Below are 21,718 nucleotides of genomic sequence, written 5' to 3'. Positions count from 1 at the left end.
AGAACTGCTTGAACACTTGTGGTTTTCTGTTCCCAATTGGATCTCTAATTCGGGTCCTGTCAGATGTCGCCAGTAATATGTTGCTAACTTTTGGTTGGTTCAATTGGCTCTGTTTTATAACCTTTGCTCTCGAGTCGCCATGTATCTTTGATACCGCCATGAGGTTCAAGTTCAAGTAATGATCAATAACTCTACACCAATTAGTAAGATTCAAATCAAAGCACATTTATTATACACAGTAATCGCTACTCATGCATAAATTCTACTTCTAAGCTACTTCTACAACTAACAGGCTTATACTTAGCTTCGGACTGGCCCACCAGGTCAGGGGAACAAATGGCCTTTCGTTCGGGTTCTGAGTCTGTGGGATTCAAAGGTTGGTACGGACTCGTAGCTAGGAGCGCCTATCTTGTAGCGAGCGTTGACGTAAGACTTACGGGCTCTTGGCGGCAGCTGAACCGGTCACTGTCAAGGGTTGGATCGCGTTGCTGAATGACCCGGTCAAGAAGAACGATTTGAACTTGGGGGCTTAACTTTATGGTCCCCAGGGGCTTCCCGCCTTTCGGGGCGGACCCTGTACCTGGTTCCAAGTGATTGGACTTCGTTCCAATCGCTTGGTTCGATTTTCTCCAATACTGGAGCGGTTCCCTGATCGATGGGCGGTTTTGAGGTGTCCGTTAACCTCTTTTGTGTTGGCTCCTGCTGGCGCCGGGGAGTCTGACTTAGCTTTGTTTGTCCCAAATGTTGCGATTGGTACGGGGATCGCTCATCAGTATGTAGATGGCTGCTACATTATTATGCAGATGGCTGCTTATATGGATGCTCTGGGCTTTTGCAGAGTTTAATACACAGTAACTTGCACCTGCTGGTTTCTGCCTGTGTTGGCTGAACTTCCCTGCAGCCTTTGCTGTTCTCCATTTTACATCGGGAGTTGGCCAACCCAGGTGGCTACACTAAATACCACACTGCTTTTCAAACCACTTCAAAACACTCTGTTCAACGCTTATCATTTGCTCCAGATCTTCTGCTGGCATTCATTCCTCCTTTAAGTAATGTTTTGGATAATTTCTAAATTTAAAATGAAACGAAAATCGCTTGTCACAAGTAGTTACATATAAATTACTGTTGTTGGACATCACTATTGAAAATTTGTTTTTAAAAATTGGGAACACATTACATTTTACAGGAAATATTAAAACATGATCTTGTATACTTTCGAGAAAACAAGGAAATCTTGGATTGTGTTATAAACTATGAAATTAAAGTCTGTGTGCTTCACAAACATTAAATAGAAAAAGATGGAATAGATGATTTGTGATATTGTCCAAGTCATTTATCTACACCACATAAATGGAATTTTGTTTGAGAACAAATCATTCCTTGTGCAATGCAGCATCAGGCCTTTTGGCTTATATTCAGAGGGCAACAGGACGGATTACTCGGATAGCCGCTTCGTTAACACAACTTTTAAGCAACATTTCAGTGAAGCAGTCATTGGTCTACAAGTTAACTGTGAAGAAATTAAGTGTATTTAATAAGATTTCAGTATATTTTATATAATCTATTGCTTATGCTATATAAAAACGCAATAGTGTCTAATTGTGTAAAAAGCCATTGATATGCTTGAGTGTCTCCAATTTACATTATTGAGAAATTAATGTTCAAGTAGAAATTTTGTTTGCCTTATACGGAATGCTGCATTTCTCCCAGTAGGGACACATATCAAAATCCAGGTAGCTTAGTACAGGTTGACCAGAGCCAATGTTTAGGGATTCCTAAAGGCAGGCATTGCTGGAACTAAATCAACTGGAAAAGGAATTTAATAGAACGGGGCACCACAAATCTTCTGCTGCATGTCCAAGCAGAACTGCCCTAATCTTAATGACATGGGTCTTGATTATCAGCATTTTACGATATAAACTGGGAGCCATGACTAGCGATGTTAATAAGTATGTATTCAAATATGTGATCTTTGCTAATGCAATTCCTTTTCTTTCAGGTGTGGTTTCAGAATAGACGCGCAAAGCATCGGAAACAAGAACGAGCCATTCAGAAGTCAATCCCTCCAACTGTTATCTCGGCCTGCAGTGGCCTGATACCAGGTGTTTGCCCCGTGTCTACTTCAACCAGACCGTACCACTATTCGCATGCCATCAATCACATACCACGTTTCTCTTCAATGGCAACAAGCGCCTACGGTTCTCCAGCAGCTGTCAGCCAGTTCACCTGCACCAGTACTCATGCACATTTGGCCTCCGCCCCACCTCCAAGGCAGCATGATGACTGGTACACTCCCCTCCGCTCTATTAACACACCCACAGCTGGCTTGCCCTCATCAATGCTTTCCCTGCCACCTGTATCAGGTCTGGATCCGCCAGCACACTGGAACTAATTGCTAACTACAAAAGGTCATTCTCACTTTTCAAGGTGCATTACGTAACTCTCTGCCCTGATTATCTGCTAGTTATGCACTTAGTTAGAAAACTGTATTAAAGCAAATGTATTCAAATCAATATTTGTTTTTCAGTTGAGCTATTGGTGAAGGTCATGCAGGAGGAATTTTCCAGTTACCAAACTCGAAAAATGTATTTTTAAAATCATACTGCTTGCTGCCTATGTTTTAGTAAAGAGCTGTGGCGCTCCTCCCTCATTAAATAAACCGAGTGCTTTATCCTGCGATTCGTGCCATATGAGGAATCTCCCCTTTCATTTAGATACTGATGAAAGGTTTATAAACATGGGTATGCCGCCTACGTAGAAAATGAGTAAAAATGGAGATAAACAAATGCATTTTTACTCTTAGATATTTTTCTTCACTGTCTATATTGCAGTAGATTCTCCTGGGTGAAGCCCTTCTTGGGTTTCTACATCTTCAAATGGTCCCAGACATTGGCTAAGTATATTAAATAGGAAAATTAGTAAAAATACATTTATAGTTAAGCTTGTTTAGCTCTGCGCCACAATAGAGAATTGAAAACTGCCACAATAGAGAATTGAAAACTATGCTGAACTAAAGCTTAGTTACATTTATTCGTAACTGCTGTTTCTATTCCCATCAATGAAAATATTAGAGCTTTATAGAAAGCATCTTAGCTTATTACAAGGTCCAGCCAAGCCATTGTAATGTTAAAGCATTGTGTGTCTAAAGCTTTCTCTTGGCTTCTTCAATTGACTAAGTAATTAAAAACAGCTTTTCACATTCACAATACGCAAAGCACCCGATTTCTTGTCAATTTTATTTTCAACGGCATGCATTCATTTCTTTTTCTTAAAGTGAAACGAAAGAACTCAAGAAATTTATTTTTCAAATATTTTATTGGCATTAAAGTCAAACCTCTTTAAAGAACCTATGTTCATTCTTCAGTGGAGACTGCTAATAGTAATTTTGGAAAAAAGTGTGTGCAAGTACATGGCATTTGTTCAAACAAGACTGTAATAAAGATTAATTTCCTTCCACATAGTTGTCTCAATTAGCAGCAAAAGCTCTTTAGAAACAAAATGGAAAGAATACTTAGGGATGATCAAAAGTTATATTCTCCAGTTTCTTCTGTGTGCAATTAAATGTTGTTTTCACAGATAAGCGGTAACTGCCGACAAACTGGGGTATGAGAACTTGTGAATAAAGTTTCATTGAAGGTAAACAAAGCAGCTCTGAATCTTGCTGATAGATCAAAATCACACTGAATTTTTCTGCCTCGTGGGCAAACACCAAGCGACTGTATAACTCAGTTACAAATTGAGCAAATCAGGTTGAGAAAAGAACACTGGTTTGCTTATCTTAGTCCATTTCAAATAATAAAATATCCCAACACTTAAAATGCACAGGTGAAAAATCAGATATTCAGGGGTTTCCATTCATTCCAGCTCACCAAGTATCTGGTGAAGCAGATAGTATCTCAGCTGCTAATTGTAACAGGGTTCAAGATATTATACTCAAGACTGTTTGCACATCGGAAAAGCTGTTAAAAGTGGATAATAGAATCCAAAACTTTCTAAACAGAGGCATAAAGCTTTAAAAAAAATGTTTTGCTAAACCTTTATAAAAGACTGGCAAGCCCCCATAATCTTTTTTTAAATTCATGAAATTGAGTTAACATTCTTTCTTTGCCAAATAATCAAATGACCATTTCCATTACAACAGAAAATATTGTAATGGCGGATACATTTTTCCCCAGTTACTACTCTGAACTCCATAAGGTGACAATTTATACTGTGGTATAATTCCAGGCCTATGATATTTCCCCAAAATGACCATTCATTATTTGGAAGCAGGCTGCTACGGAGATCTGTAGCACGTGCACAGAGTCTGGCTGATTTTCTTCCTCGACCTCAAACGATGACAGGAATAATTTTTATGCAAAAAAAAAAGTGATTGTATTGGGGAGAAGAGAATCAGAGGCCAATACAGTAAAGGAAAATTGTGGCTTCCTATTAGATGAGCTAACTATACAGAATGACCCATCTGTACAATTTTGCCCATGCCAACATTAACACCCCATCTGAAATTTGTATATTTAGAAAAAAGAAGCAAAATGTTGTCAGTTACAAGTACATGGAATTTGTCACTCAGATAGGTAGCCTTCTTCTTAAATACAATTATGAGCTGCACCGATGTTAAAAGTATGAAGTGATGAAAACCAAGGAAATTATGTTACTATTCAGCATTTTAATTGGTGCATTTATATGGGAAGGAATGAGTGAGGTAGCATATTTCATCTAAGGCACATTTAAACAGTTAAAAAAATCTTCATTCACTACATCTACAGAAATCTCAAACCAGGATTCCACTTCTTCATAAATGTCCCATGAGGTTTTTATATTGTTATATGTGAATAGTACATGAATACTTCCTACATCAATATAATATTCATGACTATTTTAATACTTGTTGTAAAAGACAAAATTGCCGTAACAACATACCAAGTGTCTGTGCACCAAAGTACAAACAGCATAATTTCAAGGTTGGAATATGTTATAGTTGTCAACTACTGCATCCTTCACCAAATGACCAGTCAAAAAGGTGCATTGCTGAAGATGGCTCGTTGGACTGTGAACAGGCTCTGACATGTTAATAACGTACAAGCTTTTCAGAAAGTCAAATTTTAAAACTGTAATACATTTTAGACACAAAATGATAAAGACACCAGTAATTTTTCTTGTGAACATATAGCTTTCAAACAAACATTGACTTTCTATATTCCAAATACCACAGAACTGATTAAACTCAGTCAGGAGCATACAAGTTTTCATTCTGCTTATTCTGACAGCTCAGCAGAAAATGAAGGTGAAGAATGATTGGTGCAAACAAAATCAAATGGTATACCAAAATCATGCCACCCTTGAACAGTTTAAAGTCTTATTCAACTGAAAAAGTAGGTTAACAGCAAGGCTTTTTAACTATAATGTTATACTACATCACTTAGCTCCTGGAACTAGAAGATCCAACATTTTAAAAAGGCTTATTTCACAAACGCCACCTCATACAATTTGAAATGTACAGTAATACAATATAACTAGGTATTTATTGATCACCTACATTTAAATTGTGATGAAGCAAAAGAGACAAACTATTAAATATCTTTATGTTTGAAGAACTGGTCTTTTCTCATTTATAAATTTGCCCTAAACAGCTAGAAGCAATTCTGACTTGCGTAACTTGGAAAAGTGATAACTTAGTGACATGTCAACACTTAAAAATTATTACTGTTTATTTACAGTAAAAATGCTAAAATTTCACAATATTGAGTAGCAACATTAACACTACTCTTGTGCAAGTTTCATTTTTTAATTGCACAAAAATATTCATAAGTACCCAGTGGAAGTTTAAAAACATCAGTGTGCAATTCTGTACAAAACAAAAGTTGAAAACCTTCTGCTTTCTGATAAACTATGATTGGCTCAGTTGTTCAGGAAATAAAGTTAACTGACCTTCACCATTAATAAAAAATATATTTAATTGCTTCCACTATGGTCATCGGAAAGTGGGAAACATAACTCCATGTTTGTGTCATTCTTATTCTAGTGACTTTGCAAACTCAGCATAATCAATGTATCCATCATTATTCTTGTCATCATCTCTTAAAACATCATCAATTAAACTAACGATTTCTTCTTCACTCATGGGATGTCCTTGGCCACCACTTTCCTGTGCAGAAAAAGATAACAAGTATAAGCATTTATGCAGTCCAAAAGCATCAAATGGCACAATTTTCCAAACTGAAAATAAGCAATAGGTTTAAATGTGAAATTTAATAGACATGGACATATATCAGCAGTCTCAATTACATATTTTAATGATTCTGCTTCCGAATACAGACAATTACAAAAAAGATCTGTGGAAGAGGCTTGCACCAGAAATATTATCCTCTTTCTCTTTGCAGAATAACTCATCTATACTTTATGTACTTCTCCTTCATTATAACTTATAGCAAAGTACTTTAATTGCATCAAAGTAGGTTACAGCAAAATAAACACCCCGGGAAACATTCTTCCCAATAATCAACTGTACAGTTTGTACAGATTTTTCTCCATTTTGATGAAAAGCATTTTGGGAAGCACAGCATTGGTGAATTGACTACGTATCCAAGGCTCTGATTAAAATGCACAATATAATGAAGCAATGACATTTGCCCACATCCACGAGGCCTTTATACTGGGTGGAATACAACTTCAGCTCAGTTTGTTGGATTACAAGGTGCTTAACTATGAAAAGATGAAATTATGAGAAAACACAGGCGCTATTCTCCCCCCCCCCCATGCCGGGTGGGAGAATCGCCGGGGCGCCGCGCGAATCGCACATCGCCCCGCGCGATTCTCCCACCCCCCCGGAAACCAGCGGCGCGCGATTCGCACCGAGCCACTCGGAAAACCGGCGAGCGGCGATTCTCCGGCCAGAAGGGCCGAGCGGTTGCTACGACACAAAACGTTCCCGCCGGCGCCATCCACCCCTGGTCGCTGCCGGCGGGAACGCTGGGGGGGGGGGGCAGCCTGTGGGGAGGGGGGCTCCTTCACTGGGGTGGCCTCTGATGGGGTCTGGCCCGCGATTGGGGTCCAGCGGTCGGCGGGCCAGCCCCTCCCCCCCGGGACTACCTCCTTCCGCGCGCGGCCCCAGAACACCGGCTCCATGTTGGTGAGGGTCCAGCGTGCGTAAGACGCTCCCCGCGCATGCGCAGGATGATGCGGCCCAACTGCGCATGCGCAGGATTGGGCTGTCCCAACTGCGCATGCCCATTTGGTGCCGCGTAAGGATGCTGGAGCGCCGTGAACCGCTCCAGCGCCGTGCTGGCCCCCTGTGGGGGCCAGAATAGGTCGTGTCGGGGCCCTGTTTGCGCCGTCGTGAAACGCGCGAACACTTGGCCTCAATATCGGAGAATCGCCCCCCATTTTAATATCCATTTACCCCTATTATTTAGCAACCAAAGGTAAGTTCAACTCTGGTGTGTGTGTGTGTGTGTGTGTGTGTTCAAGCAGGTTCAGCCTACGATAGAACAGGAGTGTCAAACTGGTTCTGTGAATAACAGAAACCCACCAATGTGGTGCACAAAAGCAATAACGACGGAAAGGTATAATTTGTACAGCATAATTTTTGATGTACAATTTCAATGTGCATTGGTCTCAACATGATCTGTGTTCAATGGATAAGGGACTCTTCAAAAGAATTTGGTCGTCACTTCCAATTGCAGTAAATAACCATGTCATACATACTAAGAGTACTTGATTTGCTCTCCAGTCTGTACACAACAAAGATTTCAGTGACTAAATCAGAGAAGTTAGGTGAATGTTCTCAGTAGCATAGTATTTACCTCTTTATGTACATGTGTAATGGCTGATATTAATTCCAGTCCATCAAGTAGATTATTCCCATCATAATCATGCATTTTGAAGTAATGAAGTTGAAGTTCTTGTGGCGTCATCTCAGATTCTGGCTTGTCTATCACACCATCTAAATGCTCCATAATGTGACTGCAATATTAAGAAAATCACATTCATTAAGAACAGTACAGTTTCAATTCAAAAATAGTAACATCTATTGATTGAGAACTAGTAGCATTCCTGCTGTGAAAAGTGTTGTGAATAGTATTAATAATTTAAAATGTGCTTGTAGTAAATACCCTCCTCTTATGTCCGATATACACTCCTCTCATATCTGATATATAGCAAAGAAAATACATAATCTTTTTAAAGGCAACATTAAACACCAACATTTCACAGGGAGGTCTGATAAAAAGTTCTAACATCAACTCGTATGTATGTATGGTCTTGGGTCATGGAAAAAACACATCAAGGCATATTCAGTCAAAAATGAATGCCGAGCCGAAGCAGAGATAGAAAAATATTAAGATGAGAACTGACTAGAATTTTGGTCAGACAAGTTTAAAGAAAGGTCTTCAAAAGAGGGACGATGGGAGATGTTATGGGCGAGAACTCCAGAGTTTAGAAAATTGAAGATGCAACTGCAAATGATGGAGCAAAGGAATCTGCAAAACAGGTCAGAATGGGTTGAACATGGGTTCAATCTAGAATCCTGATCAGTCGAAGAATGGAGCAGAAAAACAGCATTAAGGGAAATACTGCTGCTCAGATTTCTGGGATATTAATCCTACTTTAAACCTTTGCAGCCAAGCGTGTTATGGGGCAAAGCCAATTCAGAGCTGTGTGTCTTCGGTTAAATAAATAACCTTCATCTGTCCAATTTAAACAATTTGAAAATTTGCATTCATCAAAATTTTAATCCACGAAAGAGGAAAATTCAATTTTATTGGTGATCACTGGTTAGCATTCTCCAGGCACAGGGAAGAGTCTATATATCAGATCTTCACCTGTACTGTCTAGGATTTCCTGGAGTTTCTCAAGTAGGTACAAATGCAGAATTCTTATAACACGTTCTTGTCATTCTGCCTTTGTTTTGTGATGGTTGTGATGATCAGGTGCTTCAGACTGACTACGCCTGAAGATATCTGGCGTGCCCAGAAATTGGAAGCTGCAACAGTCTGGAGTGTAAGCTGAGTGCAACCAAGTCCAAATTCTCCATTCACCACCGCTTCAATCTAAAATCCCGATCAGTCGAAGAATGGAGCAGAAAAACAGCATCGGCACCGGGTGGCAGACCAATGGTTATTCTCCATTACCCTGCCACTGGTCAGAATGCGCTATCCACCCTCTGCCATCAGGAAGTTGCAAATTTAGGTTTAGCATGCAATTAACGGACTGGAAGCCTGATACAAACTCTTCTCCCCCCCTCCCACCCAGTGATGCACAGACCCTCACAGCAGCCACAGCACAAACTCCACCGGGCGGGCTTTGGTGCGAGGTGGTAAAGCCCAGTCCTGGCACCGTGGTGTCTCAGGTGAGTCAAGGGGGTCAGAGCACTGACTATGTGCTGCTCTTCTGCTGCCAGGACACGAGTCCTATGTCTGGTCTGCCCTTTCCAGCACTGGCAACCTGAAGATCACCCTTGGCATGGTAATCTCAGGCAGTCCTCTGCTAAATAGCATCCTCCTGGTTGTTTTTTAAAAAAAATTGAAATGTCCTCCTCACCCAGAACTGCTCTGACTGATAGTTGAAGAGCAGTCCAGTGAAGGATCAAAGCAGGAACACTTTCCCTTCTTAACATCTGCCCCCCCAGACAAAAGCCTTTAAAACAGCAGCAAGTGTCAGAGACTTCCTAAAAAGCCCACAAAAGGCTTCAAAATGTCATGACACACCAAGCATCCATTCGATTTCAACCTCACTAGCCTGTGACTGAGTTTCATGGTTCAGGCACCACTGCTCAGTGGTTTCACTTCCTCTTTTCTCACAGCAGAAAGCACTTAGCTCTTTTGATGTGGTGAGAAGCGATCAATCATTGCAAGAGTGTTGAGAAATATTGTGGTCCGCATCAATGCAGGCTACCTGAAATGCATTCAAGCATCCAGGGAACCATTAATAAACAATCCACCAAGCAGTTGTGACTGAACCATTAAACTGTCAATCACAGCCTAGTGAAAGCTGGAAGCCTGTTCACTTGGTGTGGGCTTTGGAGGAAGCCTCCAACACTTGAAACATTAAGATAAGTAAAAGTGCTTCTGCGTTGATTCTTAATTGAACTTCAAAAACTGCTCTGCTGTCAGACAAAACTGTTCAGGCTGAGGCGGCCACATCAGAATTTAACCTGGTCGCCATGACATTACTCTGGGTCCATGGTTTGTTAGTCCAGTGACAATATCACTATGCCATCTCCTCACATGCATCATCAGCAATACCAGGGGACAAGGACTGAAGGGGGCGGGTCAGGTCACCCTCATGCAAACATGGTGTGGGGGGGGGGGGGGGGTGATGCTTTATTCCTGCGGTAGGTGGGTGGGGGAGGAGTCAGGATTTGCATGGTGTGTGTGTTGGGAAGGGGGAGGGGGGGGGGGGGAAGAAGAGGGCCTGCTACGTGACCTGGTGATCAGGCAGTCAGCACAAAATGGCAGCCCGATACCAGGATCCTGATAGAATCGGGCACGTTCTCCGTCATGCATTACTTTGCATGGTTAAGGAGCGAGACTCGCACCTGGGCACCGCTCCTAGCGCTAGGGGAGACCAGTCCCGATTCTCCACTGGCAGGAGCACTTAAGACTCTGGGATGGAGAATCCAGGCCAAGTTTCAAACATATCTGGCACCCTCTGGGATGGAGAACCCAGGCCAAGTTTCAAACATATCTGGCACCCTCTGGGATGGAGAATCCAGGCCAAGTTTTAAACATATCTGGCACCCTTCAGAACAATTTGAAGTGCTTGGAGTCTTGATTCTATGTCAGCTAAGACATAGCCACATATCACAGGCTTGCAGTTGAATTTTTGATTCCATCCTGCTTTTTAAGGGACATGGCCTAGCCGGAGGGCTGGCCTAATGCCAAGCCCTGGAATGGGTGAGGTGTATGTAGCAATGAGCAAAAGCTGACAAAAAATGAAGTAGCTCCTTCCTCACAGGTACTATCCACCTAACATGCACTGTTCTATCAGGATACCTAGTTGGCAGCAGTGCAGAACATTGTAAGCATGTGCAATGTTGCAATGGGACTACTTCTACTATGTACATTTTTCATGACTTTTCAAGGACAAAGAAGAAACAAGGTGTAATATTGTAGCAAGCTACTGTTGTCACTACGGAATTTGGATATCAGGTTTTGCAGGATACTTTGAATCAGCTAAATTACTTCAATACCAATAATTCATAAGCATTAATGCACTCAAAATATATTTCTCACGGGCCCTGGCTACAGCAGCACTCCCATCCTCCTCAGCAAGATACACAACAAGCCAAGTGGTAGCGGCCACGCTGAGAGTGTGGACCCAGTTGAGACAGCACTTCGGGATCAATAAAATGTCCCCCAACTGCGGCAATCACAGATTCCCCCCAGCCATGCTAGATACCACCTTCAAAAGATGGAGGCGGGACGGGGGTGCACTGATGGTCGGGAACTTCTACTTAGGGCGCAGACTGGCGACACTGGATGAACTGATGAGGAAGTGGAAACCAGCAAAAGGACAGAAATTGAGATATCTCCAAATAAAACACTTCCTCCACAAAGAGACAGTAGGGTATCCCGGGGCCCCAGAAAACACACTACTAGAGGACCAGGTAGGCACAAGCAGCGAGAAGGGGGCTATGTGGAAAAATATACGGACAGCTACTGGACAGAGCTTGTACACCACTGGACGAGACCAGACAAAAACAGGAGGATGAACTGGGGACAGAGATAGAGTGGGAACTCTGGACCGAAGCACTGAGCAGGGTGAACTCTACCTCCTCCTGCGCTAGGCTAAGCCTAATGCAGCTCAAAGTGGTGCACAGAACACACCTGACCAGAACCCGAATGAGCAGGTTCTTCCCGGAGGTGGAGGACAAATGTGAGCGGTGCTAGAGGGGCCCAGCCAACCATACCCACATGTTTTGGGTTTGCCCCAAACTTGCTGCGTTCTGGACAGCCTTCGCTGAGGCAATGTCCAAAGTTGTGGGGGTGAGGGTGAAGCCATGCCCAATAGTGGCAATCTTCGGGGTATCAGAGCAGCCCGAGTTACACATGGGGAAGGGGTCCAACGCCCTTGCTTTTACTTCCCTCATCGCATGCCGGAGAATCCTGCTTGGCTGGCGATCAGCAGCACCACCCAAAGCTGCAGACTGGCTGGCTGACACAGAATTTCTCCACCTGGCGAAGATTAAGTAAGCCATCCGAGGGTTGGAGGAAGGCTCCCTGGATAGCTGGGGGCAGTTTGTCGGCCTGTTCCAAAACCTGTTCGAGGTTTATTTTGTAATGTATACACACAACTGTTTATAAATAAGAGAAAAGCCAATAAAAAAGATTTTCAGAAAATACATTTCTCAGACATACGCAAAGTTTGGAGAGAAAATCCAAGAATGGAAAATGTACAAAGTAAAAGTAGTCCCATTGTAACAAACAGCTATTTCTGCCATTTTTGTTTTCTCAGTTTGATAGACATGTTTGTGTCCTGCAAGCATTTGTTGAAGATTTTGGGTGACATGATAATGCAGCATATTGAGACCCCATTGGACATTAATTCTGTGCTAGTTATTGGGGCAAGATATTGCACCAATTCACACCCTGTTCCAAAGTGCTATTCAGAATTGTGCATCATGGTAGTGTCAGGAAATCTCCCAGACGATAACATAAATTAGACTGGTAGAGGACTGAGTGGAGCTGATGAAGTTATTTTCGGGAGGATACAAAAAAAAAAAACGAGAGACAGACAACAAGCATGCAACAGGGAGACAAGAGAAAGAACATTACAAGGCCAATTGAGATTTATTTTGTCAGAAAGACAGATGAATGAAGTTACCAGCCAACAAAGGGATAGCCAAGACATGTGATGATGCAAAGCAAAATGGGGAAAACAACCCTAAGTTTCCAAGTTCAAAAATTTGTCAAGAATGAAACTACTGTATAACTTTGCAACATCTAGGAAATTAAAAATGAATTATGTACCATACAAAGTAAACTCCTTTACTCAGGAGTTATTCTGTAAAAAGTGAGTTACATACTCTTTGTCTTGAACAAGGTTCTTATCTAGACGAATGTTCGGTCGATGACCCTCAGTGACTTCAAGATCATTTGGCATATGCCCTTGAGCTAGAGTTGAATGCAGAGGCTGCCTGCTCCATAGTACAAGACATAGAAACCCTATGAAGCAGCTCCTCACAACTCTACTCCAACATAACATGATGCAGATCCTGTGTAACAATGACAAAATGAGTTTATTCTAAAATTAGGAGCACTATATTTGAAACCCTTAACTTATACAAAATAATACTTTTGTATCCTGTGATAGCTCAATCTGCGAACAGCTAAGCTCCATTTGAAATGGAGGTTTCACAAGGAGATGAGAATTCTGGGTTTTGGTCAGTAACTTGAATTTAGGAAATTTTAAAAAACAGGATAATGCACTCTAACAGATGGCTTTTCTGTCCAATGTTTTTGGTTCAAGTTAACCAGATAATACTTGATATATTTAGGTTATATTTTCAACCCATAGTGCACTTTGACTAACCTGATACCCATTTGCTATTTCAATTTGTATCAACAAAACACCTTCAAAACACCCCAATGTCCTTCACAGGAATGCTAACAAAAGTTTGACACTGTGCCACATAAGGAAATATTAGGATAGGCAATCAAAAGGAGAGAGAGAGACCATATGAATTTACACAGTAACTGCCTTGCTTACAACTTAGTTACAGGTTAACGTAAATCAAAGCTTAAATTCCAACAAATGGTGCTGACTGGTCATTCATGACTAGCATTTTGGGATACTGCAGACCTCTGTGGCACAGGTACGCAAATGTCAAGTCAATCAGCCTGTTCCAATCTCAAGAGCCAGTTTATCTCTTTCCTCAAAGATGGTGGTCACTAGTGATTAGTCAACTGACTTCTTGTTACGGCTAAATGTTTAAAGAAGAAATCAGAATACTCAGCAATTAATCGAGAGAACTACACCACAAAATGTCATGTTTTAACAAAACAAAATGTATTGAATAAAAAAATAAACTGGGTTTAAACAAAACAAAGTCCTATAAGCTTACTTAAGTTAAACTACAGCTTATAAAGACTTATGCTATAAACTCGGTTCTACTTTTTATTACCCACTCCCCAAAAGTGTTCTCATATCATACAAAATCTTGAAGATTCGTTCATTCTTCCTGGGAACAACCCAAAAGGTTATGTCACAGCCCTCCAAAAATTTATGTTAATTCTCCTTACGATAGTTGTCAAGCTACAAATTACATGGGGATCCTTTCAATAGTTTTTGGCAAAGCAATCTTCCAATTTTCTGAAACGACCTCCTGACTGTGGACTCTTCAGCACCTGGTCCTGTCTTTGGAGATGCATAGGCTGTTATTTCCTCTCCCATCCACCCCCCAGTTTGCTATTGTGCAGCTCTCTCCAAATTAATTATTCAAACTGATTGCTTTCTGCCACAAGTCTCTAGATTTCTATAATTATCTGCAAGCTACAACAAATCTTCCAGCTGCATTTCCCATACCAAATGAAAACAGAACTGCTTAAAAAAAATCACGTTCAAATCAAGGCTCTCCCTGAATCACCATCTGTATGACAATATGACACACATGGCCTGTCCCCAAGTAGAAATGCAGATCAAACACCTTTGAATTCCAAACTTTTCCTTGATTCTGGGAAACCTTATTAATAACTTATATTTCGAACAAAGACAGGACAATGATGCCCAGACTTACTGACACCATCACAAAGCTAAGAGTGAGCTTCTTGCTGCTTTTGATCTTACTTTTAGTTCCGACCAAGTCAACATGAACCCAACCTGTTAATTGCTCACATACACTGAAAATATTCTTACTTACACTGAAAAAGTTCAATTCCCGAACCAAAAGTTATATTCCTAAAACAAATAAACATAAACCAGATTTCACATCATACTGTATCATTGAATCCCCCCCAAATTGTTATTTATATTATTGCTGTTTGAAGGACACTGCAGGTGCAAATGGACTGCCACATTTTCCCGTAGAAGTGTAATTCATGTAAAACACAAAACACGTGACAAATTCAAATTGGCACACCACATATTCAAATACTTATTTCTTTCTAGCCTGAATGCATATACTAAGGTTCATGGCAAGTACAGCAAAGTCATCATAGCCCCAGAAGACCATAGGTTGCTTTCCCCTTCGAGGGGGAGAGTTGCCTGGTGGTGATTTAACCAGAGGATCACCACACCTGAGGCGAGAGGCAAGGTGGAGAAGGCAAGACATTCATGAATAATCTCAGCTGGTACTGGAATTGAACCCACACTGCTGGCCTTGCTCTAGTTCACAAACCAAACGTCCAGCCAACTGGGCTAAACCATCCCACAACAAGTACATCTCACCATACAAAGATGCTATCAACCTCCCAACCACAGAATCACATACTGTTACAGCGCAGAAGAAGGCCATTCAGCCCATCATGCCTGCCCCCCCTCCCCTCGAGTCTGTGGAACAGTGTTTCTGCCTTGGTCACGGTTACCCATATCTAGTGGGCACCAACGCACAAAGGCATAAGGCACATGTGCCTTTGACATAATTCCAAGACTTTCCCAACTTCCTCATCATAGACTCAGATGACTTCTTCCAGCATAGAGACGATCATGACACAATCATGCTGGGTGGTCAATATTCAGCAGCTCCCTGGAGTGTCAACGATTGAATTAAAGAGTTTGTTGCACTGGACCGCCTCAGATTCGCAATCTCACCTGGAGCCTGACTGCAAAGTAATCTCCCACCTCAACCAGGTCAGTCACTAGCCGATCTTTAACACTAATTCGGTAGGTGCTCTCACAACCCCAGGAAGGAGATCTCAATATCGCACATGAACACAGCCGCTGTCAAGTGGGCGTTTCGGGCTGATCCTGCAGTGACAGGATCCAGTGGTGGAGATAGGAGCAGTTTTACTTCGTCCTCTCCCTCTGCAAGGGCTGGTCGGTCGGTCCTTCACCCTGCTCCTCTGGCCAGCCAGCCAGCGGAAACCCGCCCACACCCCGCTCTGATTGGTCCAACCGTCAACATTCCAAGTGGTCTTTGTGACGCCAAGCGCCCTGATTGGCGAGCGCACCCGTCAATCAGCCTTCCGTCGTCACACAAACAGAAGCGGGCCGGCGAAGGGTCAGGTTAGCAACACGAACGTTAAGAGAAACCCACAAAAAGAAATACCGGCCGGTGCCGCCTCACGCACCCTCGGCCGCTAAACCCGACCAGTCAAATCAGGTAACACCTCCAGCTTCCCCCCCCCCCAAAAAAAAAGAAACGGCGCTCGCCGCGGAACACCCGGCAACAATCGTCAACTGATTCCCCCGCCCCGCCACGCCACGCCACTTACTTCTGTTCAGCTTTTCCAGATCTTTCCGCTCCACCCCCGTCCGTTATAAATCTGTCTTGTGCGCGCGACTCACTTCTAGCTGCGGCTGCTCGAGAGGGAAACCTTTGACCTTACCTAGCTCCGCCCTCTCGAAGGTTGATTGGCGGGACGGGCCCCGTGTCACGTGGGGGCAAGGGCCGTGCGTGGCAGCTCTTCCGGTCCGCCACGTGTGTGTCCCAGTGTTGGCGCTTGTACCTGATGTCGGCTGCGAATTCTGCTGATGCAAATCGCATTGAACATACAGCGGTCATGGCAACGTCTCTCTCATAAATCAACAAAGACTCCTAAAAAATCAACAGATCGGGTCTCTATGAGTATATATAAACCATGGGTGGATTCCCACTCCCCCAAACATAAACCATGAACAGAGAGACGAAAATAGCTGAAAAAGACCACACAAAATTGTCAAAAAGTACACTTAGCTCCTTAAAATGTAACAGCACAAGAACAAATTACCTTATTTGTTATCTAGGAAGGATACTTTAGTAATGTAAATCAAGACGTCACTTATCAAATTGTAAAATACTGACAAGCAAATATTAACGTGATCCAGACAATTCAAAAAGTTGCAACATAGTAGATGGTGCTAGTTTTCAAGCAGCAGAACTCAGATTTCGTGGCACCTGAGAGATGGGGTGGGACTCGGTTTGATTGGTTGGGTGGTGGCCAATAAAAAGTTAGAAATAAAAAGTAATTGTGTTTAAACTTATAAACCTGGTGACTATAATTATTGAAAGGGCGAAAGACTTCGGTATTTTTCTAAGAATTATTGGTTAATTCAATTGTGTTGCGACTCCGGGTCAAGGGGGCTGGAATTTAACGCCCCCTTGTACAGGGTGTCATAACATATTGGACTTAAAATGTTGGGCGGAAATTCATGGCACTCTCGTGGTAAGGGAGGCGGGGGGGGGGCAAGGCCGTGAACAGGTTTGTGATGCAGAACAAGGCCAGCAGCATGGGTTCAATTCCCATATCAGCTGAGAATTCTGAATTCTCCATCTGTGTACCTGAACAGGTGCCAGAATGTAGCGACTAGGGGCTTTTCACAGTAACTTCATTTGAAGCCTACTTGTGACAATAAGCAATTTTCATTTCATTCATTTCATTTCATTCACTAGGGGCTTTTCTCAGTAGTCACTTGAAGTGTTAATGTAAGCCTAGTTGTGACAATAAAGACTATTAGACATAGAATTTACAGTGCAGAAGGAGGCCATTCGGCCCATCGAGACTGCACCGGCTCTTGGAAAGAGCACCCTACCCAAGGTTAACACCTCCACCCAATCCCCATAACCCAGTAACCCCACCCAACACTAAGGGCAATTTTGGACACTAAGGGCAATTTATCATGGCCAATCCACCTAACCTGCACATCTTTGGACTGTGGGAGGAAACCGGAGCACCCGGAGGAAACCCACGCGCACACGGGGAGGATGTGCAGACTCCACACAGACAGTGACCCAAGCCGGGAATCGAACTTGGGACCCTGGAGCTATGAAGCAATTGTGCTATCCACAATGCTACCGTGCTGCCCCTGAATTAAATTAAATTAAATTTGGCATGAACATAAAATCCCTCCGGTGTAAAATTCCACCCATTAGTTCTGTTTCTCTCCACAGACCTGATTTTTCAGCATTTTCTGTTTTATTTGAGATTTCAAGCATCTGCAATATTGTGTTCTTATTTATGCATTTACATTTAACTATATAAAAGTGAAAATGTATATGTACATCAGGAGCCGTACAATTTTTTTTTCACAAACCTATTGTAAACTATAAATAATTCAGAGAAACTGAACAACACCTGCCTGACGTTTTACAACACTAAATGCCCATGCAGATTTCATCACTAACACACTGCTCACTTACATAGGATGATCATTGTCAGTCACAACCTAGCACAAGTTGTTTGCCTACGATTGCTGGAACCACTGTCCTGGTAAACTTTGGTAAAAGCCTCATCCTCTTTCATGGGCACATATGTTAAAAAAACTACAAGATTTGAAAGTCCCAGTGTGAGATCATTAGCGAGGCTCAGAAATTGTGTCTCGTGATCAATTTGAGAAAACTGGCATGTCTGTTCATATTTTCAATTTACTGACCTGTCATAACTGAAACATTAGTTTATTTATTCTCTCAACAGATGTTGATTAGCCAGCTGAGTGTTTTCAGCATTCTCTCTCTTGGTTTCATCAGAAACATCATCAACCTGGACTTTAAATTTGTTTCTCTCTTCATAGATACTGCCTGACTGCTGAGTATTTCCAACATTTTCTGATTTTTCATCAGATGTATGTCAGTGTTTATACTCCACGTGGGCCTCCTCCTGACTTACTTTATCTCACTCCACCAACATAGTCTTCTGTATGGTGACACAGTGGTTAACACTGATGCCTCACTGCCAGGGACCTGTTTCACTTCCGGCCTTGGGTGGAGTTTGTACGTTCTGCCAGTATCTGAGTGGGTTTCCTCTGGTTTCCTCCCATGGTCCAAAGGTGTGTGGGATAGGTGGATTGGCTATGTTAAATTGTCCCTTAGTGTCCAGGGATGTGCAGGTCATGGGTATGGAGTTACGGGGATAGGGCGGGTGGGCATTGGTAGGGTGCTCTTTCGAAGAGTCGGTGCAGCTTCAATGGACCAAATGGCATCCATCTGCACTGGAGGGATACTATACCCCGTTTTTCCCACATATACTTATCTAGATTTCCCTTAAATGCATTTATGCTTACTGTCTCATCCACTTCATTTGAAAGCAAGATCCAAATTATCACCACTCTCTGAAGATTAAAGTTTCTCCTGAATTCCTTATTTTATTGATTGCTGATTGCCTTATATTTAAAGCCAGTAACTTTGGACTGATAACCAATTGGGCAGCACGTTAGCACAATTAGTACTGTGGCTTCACAGCGCCAGGGTCCCAGGTTCGATTCCCTGCTGGGTCACTGGCTGTGCGGACTCTGCACGTTCTCCCCGTGTCTGCATGGGTTTCCTATGGGTGCTCCGGTTTTCTCCCACAGTCCAAAGACGTGCAGGTTAGGTGGATTGGCCATGATAAATTGCCCTTAGTGACCAAAAAAGGTTAGATGGGGTTATTGGGTTACGGGGATAGGGTGGAAGTGAGGGCTTAAGTGGGTTGGTGCAGACTCGATGGGCCGAATGGCCTCCTGCACTGTATGTTCTATGTAACCTTTATGTGTGCTTTGTAAATGTTTGCTAGATGAACGACAATGGCGATTTGTTCCATTTTCTATTTTTAATTTTGATTTATTCAGCTGAAACACCAGATTTCATGCACCAGGTCTAGATGTAGTACAGCTACAGAATGCCTCAATCAATTTTAATTTCAGAATGCATAAAATACACAATATATGGAATACTCTCTGATGATATTAGCTCTGACGATGAGTCATCCAGACTCAAAATATAAGCTCTGCCCTCAAATTCTATCAGACCTGCTGATATTTTCCTGCATTTTCTGTTTTTGATACAGAATATTAAAGTGTTCATGAAGTTAGGCATTTGTTTCACTGTTCATGTGCAGTTGATCAACATAAACAAAATCATGGAATTAAAAACATTAATTGAATGTGAAGCTCCGGCTTTCACATGCCATGTACAATCTACACTACCAAGTGTTCTACCATCTAATGGTATCTTCATCTTTGTACCTCTTGTATCTACCTTATCAATGACTACATCTCCTTCATTTAATCTGAAAGAAAATGTTTTGTTCATGTCACTATGATAAATCCTCAGTGGGATACACTGCAGTTGACATTGGCGGGGAGGGTCCAAGTGGTGAAAATGAATTTTCTGCCGAGGTTCTTTTTTATTTTTCAGGCTCTCTCGATCTTAATACCAAAGTCTTTTTCTCAGAAATTGGACACGATCATTTCGGGCTGTGTATGGGTGGGGAAGGTGCCACCCTGCTACAGACGCAGAGGGTTTTGGTGTTGCCGAATCTGCTTCATTATTATTAGGCAGCGAATGGTGGGAAAGAGAAGAGCAGAATGGGTTAAGATGGAGGAGGAATCTTGTAAGGGGTCCAGTTTCAGGGCTACGGTGACAGCAGCGCTGCCAATGCCTCTGAGTAGGTATTCAGGCAGCTCGGTGGTGCAATCTAATGTGAAGATATGGAATCAGTTGAGGAGGCATTTTATGGTGGGAGGGACTTTGGTGCTAATGCCGCTGTGCAATCATGGGTTTGAGCCGGGGGAGTGGGGGGTGGGGGGGGGGGGGGGGGGGTGGATTGTATATACAGGAGGTGGAGGGAAGTGGGGCTGATCAAGGTGAGGGATCTGTATTTGGAGGAAGGGTTCGCCAGTCTGGAGGAGCTAAGGGAGAGGGTAGAGCTGCCGAGGGAGTGTGAGTTCAGGTTTCTGCAGGTAAGGGACTTCGAGCGAAAGGCCTGGAGGGGGTTCCCCTAGGTTGCTGGGATACGCCCTCCTGGAGCGACTAGTGCTTCTGGATGTGGAAGGGGAGGGAAGAATTGGGATATATACAAGTGGTTGGGGGAGCAGGGAGGCGAGCGAATGGTGAAGGTCGAGGAGAAATGGAAGGGGAGTTGTGAGGGGAGATCAATTGGGAAGCATGGAGTGAGGCACTGCGTAGGGTAAACGGGACCTCCTCCTGTGCAAGGATGAGTCTGATACAGTTTAAGGTGGTGCACAGGGTGCATATGACTTGGGCGAGAATGAGTGTGTTCTTCCAGGGGATGAGTTTGAGAGGTGTTGGTGGGGGCCAGCGAATCATGCGCACGTGTTTTGAGGTTGTGAAAAATTGGGAAGTCTGGGCAGGAGTATTCGTGGTCCTAGCCAGGATAGTCAGGGAGGAGGTGGACCCGGACCCTTTGGTGGCAATATTTGGGGTTTCAGAGAAGCTGGAGCTCATGGAGAGGAGGAAGGCCGATGTCGTGGCATTTGCCTCTCATTGCATGGCGGAGAATTTTACTGGAATGGCGGTCGGCATCGCCACCGGGGTAGCGGCTTGGTTGGGTGACCTATTCGACTTCCTGCGGTTGGAGAAGATAAAGTATGAGTTAAGGAGCTCTGCAGAGGGGTTTGAGAAAAGGTGGGGGATGCTTGTGACCGTGTTTGAGGAGCTGTTCATCGTGGGGGGAGGTGGAGGGGGTGAAAAAGGGGGGGGAAAGTTGTACTGTATAGTTGATTGCTGGGAGTCTGTTTCCCGGGGTGTTTATTTGTTGTAACCTGTTTTGATACATATTTGTAATAAAATATATTTTTAAAAAAGATAGATCCTCATTGACTATTGTATTGGTCTCACTTCAATAATATTCGCTTGAGTGATCCAGCT

At 42.9% G+C, this 21,718-nt stretch overlaps 2 protein-coding genes across 6 annotated transcripts in view; one reads left to right on the top strand and one right to left on the bottom strand.

The window, feature by feature from the left end:
* prop1 (PROP paired-like homeobox 1) overlaps positions 1–3,675 on the top strand; it is a 124,688-nt gene extending 121,013 nt beyond the window's left edge. The window contains exon 3 of the mRNA XM_072510504.1: positions 2,000–3,675. Coding sequence (XP_072366605.1) covers positions 2,000–2,392 — 393 coding nt within the window. The 3' untranslated portion in view covers positions 2,393–3,675. The remainder of the gene's footprint in view (positions 1–1,999) is intronic.
* mcfd2 (multiple coagulation factor deficiency 2, ER cargo receptor complex subunit) lies at positions 3,297–16,506 on the bottom strand. 5 transcript variants are annotated; one of them, XM_072510535.1, is made up of 5 exons: positions 16,371–16,465; positions 14,858–14,895; positions 13,025–13,213; positions 7,803–7,962; positions 3,297–6,145 (listed from the first exon to the last, which is right to left on the bottom strand). In XM_072510535.1, exons 3-5 carry the CDS (start codon positions 13,201–13,203, stop codon positions 6,014–6,016), a joined length of 471 nt encoding a protein of 156 aa, XP_072366636.1. In that variant the 5' UTR covers positions 13,204–13,213; positions 14,858–14,895; positions 16,371–16,465; the 3' UTR covers positions 3,297–6,013. The 5 variants fall into 5 exon arrangements, with proteins under 5 accessions (XP_072366636.1, XP_072366618.1, XP_072366628.1 ...); XM_072510517.1 differs by lacking the exon at positions 14,858–14,895 and having other exon boundaries at positions 16,371–16,506; XM_072510527.1 differs by lacking the exons at positions 14,858–14,895; positions 16,371–16,465 and adding an exon at positions 15,748–16,199.
* Positions 16,507–21,718: the final 5,212 nt, after the last annotated feature.

This window comes from Scyliorhinus torazame, chromosome 1 (genome assembly GCF_047496885.1).
Source record: "Scyliorhinus torazame isolate Kashiwa2021f chromosome 1, sScyTor2.1, whole genome shotgun sequence".
Taxonomy (NCBI): Eukaryota; Metazoa; Chordata; class Chondrichthyes; order Carcharhiniformes; family Scyliorhinidae; genus Scyliorhinus; species Scyliorhinus torazame.
Note: the sequence above shows the minus strand (reverse complement) of the source record. Positions and strands in the feature narration are given on the sequence as shown.

Excerpts from the sequence above, each read along its gene's own strand:
- mcfd2 (XM_072510517.1), bottom strand. The coding sequence starts at position 13,203 with ATGTTATGTTGGAGTAGAGTTGTGAGGAGCTGCTTCATAGGGTTTCTA. Across the intron at positions 7,963-13,024 it reads AACCTTGTTCAAGACAAAGA|TCACATTATGGAGCATTTAG; the intron begins GTATGTAACTCA and ends TTAATATTGCAG. Across the intron at positions 6,146-7,802 it reads TTACACATGTACATAAAGAG|GAAAGTGGTGGCCAAGGACA; the intron begins GTAAATACTATG and ends TTTTCTGCACAG.